General features: G+C 36.5%; 1 protein-coding gene across 1 annotated transcript in view; it reads right to left on the reverse strand.

Moving 5' to 3' along the window:
• LOC104621038 (pyroglutamyl-peptidase 1-like protein) overlaps positions 1–4,302 on the reverse strand; it is a 17,746-nt gene extending 13,444 nt beyond the window's left edge. Inside the window, exons 1-2 of the mRNA XM_010287425.1 lie at positions 4,269–4,302; positions 1,591–1,643 (exon numbers count right to left, since the gene is read on the reverse strand). Coding sequence (XP_010285727.1) covers positions 1,591–1,643; positions 4,269–4,302 — 87 coding nt within the window. The remainder of the gene's footprint in view (positions 1–1,590; positions 1,644–4,268) is intronic.
• Positions 4,303–5,247: the final 945 nt, after the last annotated feature.

Below are 5,247 nucleotides of genomic sequence, written 5' to 3' on the forward strand. Positions count from 1 at the left end.
CCCCACAAAGCTAGAATAGAAAATATGTATACGTTGGTGGAGTTGCTATAGCTTTGGTCTTTGGAAAAATGTACTAGCTCCCTGGTTTTCTATTTTTTTGGCTTGATTGCACTTCATTTTCAAGACAGATCTTCAGTAGCTGTCACCAAAACATGTAATATGGTTATAGTTCTGTAGAGTCATCATCTTTCTATCACTACTAATACTTTCTTATAGCTACCTTTTTCATTTCAGTGTCCAGAAGAATTAAATATTTATGGGCTTATTTCCGTCTCCCTAATAGAACATAGTTCCCTCCGTTTCTTTTACATCTCTTGCTTTCCATTTTTACCAGTATTATCTGTTGTTTCTTGCAGATATTGGACCAATCGTCCAATTCAGTTTCACTACCTTGACTGTTCCCCAAGTAGTTTCAGATTTCATTGTTAACCTTCTTTCTACCTTGGAATTGCTAAGAACTTGTGTGAAAGACCCTTTCAAAACAACTCTGTTCATAATACCTTATGAGAGTAACTGAACTCAAGGAAAGGCCATTGTCTCTGGTAGGGATGAGTGAATGAACCTTGCATGTTACTTTTACACATGCTCAGCAAATCTCTGCAGCTGTTCCTACTGTTTGAACATTTATTGAACTATGACCTTTCACACTTTAGATTGAAGTAGAGTACTAAAGTATACCAACTAGGAAATTATTTCATTGTAGCAGACATATTCTTACATAAAATGGTCAGGTATTTATTTGTTAGGATATATTTAAAGAAAGAAGTTATGTTGTTAAAACTTAGATAATGTTTAAGAAACGAGTGAACCTGTTCCTGAAAAATTGTCTATCTGTGGAAATCTTTGGTGTGTTCCAAGAAATGTGGGTTCACACAAATGGTAATTTGAAAATAAACAGTTGTAACATAAAAGTTTATGCTAAAAGCCAGGTACCCAAACCATGTCTTTGTATCACCCAGCTAAAGTTAGGAAATCCACATACTTAGGAAATAATGAGGAATTTTCAACACTCCATCTTTGACATGTTACTGCTAGTCAAGGTATATGGAAGGGAAAGAAATCCGAATGACCTTGTTTTCAGTTTTAACTGTAGGCTTCACTGTCATTTGAAAGTGGAAACCAAAGGTGAGATGTGAAAAGATACTCAGAATTGGCATGCTTTTGGTTTTGTGTTTCTGAAGTAGGCAGTAAGAACTCAATAGGCTACACTTGTATGAAAGGAAATTGCCTCATGCAGACATGAGAAGATGAGTTGTGGTATGACATGATCTGTTTACTGAAGACAGAGATAACCTGTGGCACATGTGTTAGTTGCAGAGAAGGCACCCTGGGTAAAAAATACCCTTTTCAAAAATAAAGAATAATATTTTGGTAAGTGCTTAAATAATGCAAACAAAAATATTCTGGCAAATAATGTTTCACTACTTAATTATCCTCTTTCTTTCATGTTGGGAGTCTGCTCCATGAGGCACAATTCTGTTTGAGTCATGAGGAAGAACTTTCTTGAATGCAATAGAAAGCCTAAAAACAGTTTGTATTGGGATCTCCACAATTGGGATCTCCTTTTTTTTTTTTTTTTTTTATGCTTACCTTCACTGCTTCCCAGCTAGAATTAACCAGGTATTGTCTAAAGGGACCAAAACCTGAAAAGAAAGGAGACTGCTTTTAACCTATGCTTGCTGTGCGATAGTATATTAGGTGCTGACACCTATGCACACATATATTTTTTTCTTTATCTTCATATTTTTGGTTATGTTGAGGTTGAGTTTTTTAGATAGGATTTAGTCTTTATAATGCATAAGGAAACAGCATTTTCATTTTTTTATATGCACTGATATAAGACCTAATACTGCAATATTCGTTCAGGTCAAGACTTTCTCACGAGGTGGCCTTAACTGAAGCTGGTAAATGTACTGGAGCCAACAGGACAGATCATGTAAATGATGATTTTGGGCAAGGATCATCATCCATAGAAATACCACTACTAAAAGATCTGGTGTTAAATACTCCCAGGTCCCAGTCAATGTACATTCTTAGTGTTAAAGCTCATTAAGATGAAGATATGCATATTTAATGAAAATGTTTGAAAGAGTAAAACTTTATTTCATTTGTATTTTTTTTTTTTAATACCAAGTAATGAAAACTTAAGCTTCCTGTCAGGGAAAATGTGCTTTTTGTGGTGCTGGGTAAAATGTTTTCCTTCATTTTTTTTTCCCCATAGAAAAGAGAGGAAGAAAGGGAAAAGGACCCTTTGAATCCAAAGTACTACATTTAATTTTATGCATCCTCTTTTGTGAAAGACTTTTTTTAAAATAAAAAGAAATAAAAACTAATTTTGAGCTAGATGGGCATTTTGTAATGAAAAAGTTTGATGGAAAACTCCCACTATTTTTATTAATCTCAATTACTGTTCTCAATCCAGAGTGTTGCCAAGTCTTAGATACTGGGTGGCAGGAAAATGAGTTTGTGAAATGGTTTCAATGCTATAACTCTTAAATATTTTAAAATCCTTAAATGGACAAATAAATACTTGACAGTGTATGATTGTTCTTTTGCACAGTGAAAGGTACTTGTAAATGGGGACAATTAGGCCTAAATGCAGGCTTATGACAGCTTAATTAATGCCAGACTTCAAGCATTTCTTAATTTGTTAATACTTATTTCATAACTGCTCAATCTTTTCTCTTTAATATTGAGAAAGCTCGATGGTGCTAATATTTTTGACAATGTTTTCCCCAGTTTTAAGTTTGTACTATGGGGAGGGAACAGAGGAAATACTACTCATTTCACATTAACAGGGAACATAAAACCTCACTAGTGCCACTTGCTTTGGGAGCAAAATTAGGGTGACACCTACTCCATTCTGAAGCTGTAGTTGTTGTGCATGTTTCTGTACATGTGTGTGCAGAACTGCAGAATTACAGTAAAGTTATTAAATAGCTCACAATGAAATACATGCATCTCGGTGGTCATAAGAAACTACTGCTTAGGATAAAATTGTTCTGTGAAAAGAAATTGAAGAGTTTTACAGTACCTGCAGCAACTCGGAGAGCTAACTGGCTGAATATTATTAGGCACTATATGATAAACTAAGCTCACTGTCAGCAGGACTGTATTATGAGCAGGTAAAAATATGACAGCAGCATGCTCTGATTATCTAGTAGCTTAAAGATGCACCTGTGTCTTTATTGGGACACACTAATCTAAGACTATTTGAACAAGTAGATTTCTGCACCTAAATGGCTAAGGGGAGGAAAAAACTAATAGGGTGCTAAGAAGTGTGCCCATCGAGGGTATATGCCATAAATATCATAGGAGAGAACCAGATTGTCAGGCTTTTAAGAGGTTAGCAAATACCTCTTGCTCCCTCCTGCACTCCCATTCAGCTCTACTGCAGTTATATCTAGAGCAAGCCGAACTAGTTCTGCCCATCTTGCAGCTATTAAAAAAAAAAAAAGTTTAATTGAAAACAGCAAGATGTAAATCTCTTTGATGTAGCATCAACCTCATTCCTATGTCCTCAGATGACCTGCAGTGGAAAATTATCCAGTAACTCACATGTCAAGATATGTGTAATGATTGCCTTTAGACGAGCTAGTGCCAACAAGAGGAATAGCGAGTAGCAGCACTCCTTAAGAGCTTTAACCTTTTAAAGCTCAGAATTCTCTAGCTGGTGGTTCTGCCACTGTGATTCAGTGGTAGTTATAGCCAGCAAAAGAAGCTCCAAATTCGGTCCCTTATGCTGCATGTTCAGGCATGCTCCTTTGGTATATTTAAATTTAATGGTCTAGTTTAGCAGTGATGAGGCAGCAAATCCTGTTTAAATCTCCCTTACCTTGCCATGAAACCGAGACCCTGAAACTTGCCATGTGTTACTCTAATTCTGGACACTGACTGTGTGACATTGTGATGCAACCTGGTTTTCTTGCTTCAGAGCTCTTTTTTGGGTAAGCTTTATCTAATACTAGCCTGCACTGCCTTGAGCTATGTGGTTTGGATCAGAGAGAATGTCAACAAAGATTAAAACATGGAGAGAATGAACAACAAACCAAACTGGATGGCAGTGTAAAGAGGGCAGACTGCAGTCTGTTTCCTCTGACATGCATCTGATTTTTCTTAGGAAGGCACAGCAGCACGTTATTTTCCATTTAGAATTGTTAGTATGACCATTTGCTACTGTTTTCCCCTCTGTGGAACTGTTTATGACACAGATCAAGCATGTGTGCATACCATCTCTGGCTAAAAGAAAAATAAAATAAAAATCTTACCAGTTACAACCACAGTGCTGGAATTTGAATCCATTAAATCTACGTTCCAGAAGGTGAAATCTTCTTGTCTTTCAGTTCCAAACACTAGTACAATTCATGTATCTGTGGCAAACTTCTTCATCTGGGGTACCTTTTTTTCTTCAAACTGTGATCTGTCTGGATTCACATGACAGGGATGATCTGTGATTCATGTAGCTTTCAAAGCAAAAACTGTTATGTCTCCGTATTAAAGATAGGAGTCTTGACTGACCGGCTGACTAACCGTGGGACTGCCTCAAACTTCTTTTCCTTTCTTCAGGCACGCAATAGTATTTAGGAGGAACAGGAAAGACTTAAAGAAACTTCTTGCAAAGTATTTTTCATCAGAAACCTGTTTATGTACAAGTAAACAGAAAATTGAATCAATTTTATTATATCTCTGTGGATAGTCTATTTTTAGCACAGTTGCAATTCACTTTAATCGTAAGCAATGATTTGACTACAAAAATGTATCTGGCCATTTCCACTGTTCTTAGACTTTTTCTTACTGACTTACAAAACTCAGGTAACTTTGCTGTTCCTCTTCATAGCAGTTATCTAATTGACTAATCTTGATCTTTATCTTATGCTCTTTATGAAAGAGTCCAAGCATCTTACACTTTTAAAACCAAACACCAATAGGAAAATGTGTGTTTTTGCTAAACCAAAACATTTACTCCTTGAATAGGCAACATGTTAAAAAAATCTCACTCCAACTTGCAAGGTCAAAGGAACTCCAGCAGCTGGGTTACAGCTTGCCGAAACTGGTGAGTTTAATAGCTGGTCTGTCTTCATTAAACTGAAGCATGAGAACCAATAGGGGGGGCCTGAAATCAAAACATATGCACATTGTCACTGCCCAAAACAAAAGCATATGAAAGTTCTCTTGGGAATTATAACTATGTGGGCAGAGGGTTTCGCTGGGTCTTGTTTTGAGTAGGAAGCGTACGTGTGTGTGTGA

This window comes from Phaethon lepturus, unplaced genomic scaffold (assembly GCF_000687285.1).
Source record: "Phaethon lepturus isolate BGI_N335 unplaced genomic scaffold, ASM68728v1 scaffold8660, whole genome shotgun sequence".
Classification (NCBI taxonomy): Eukaryota; Metazoa; Chordata; class Aves; order Phaethontiformes; family Phaethontidae; genus Phaethon; species Phaethon lepturus.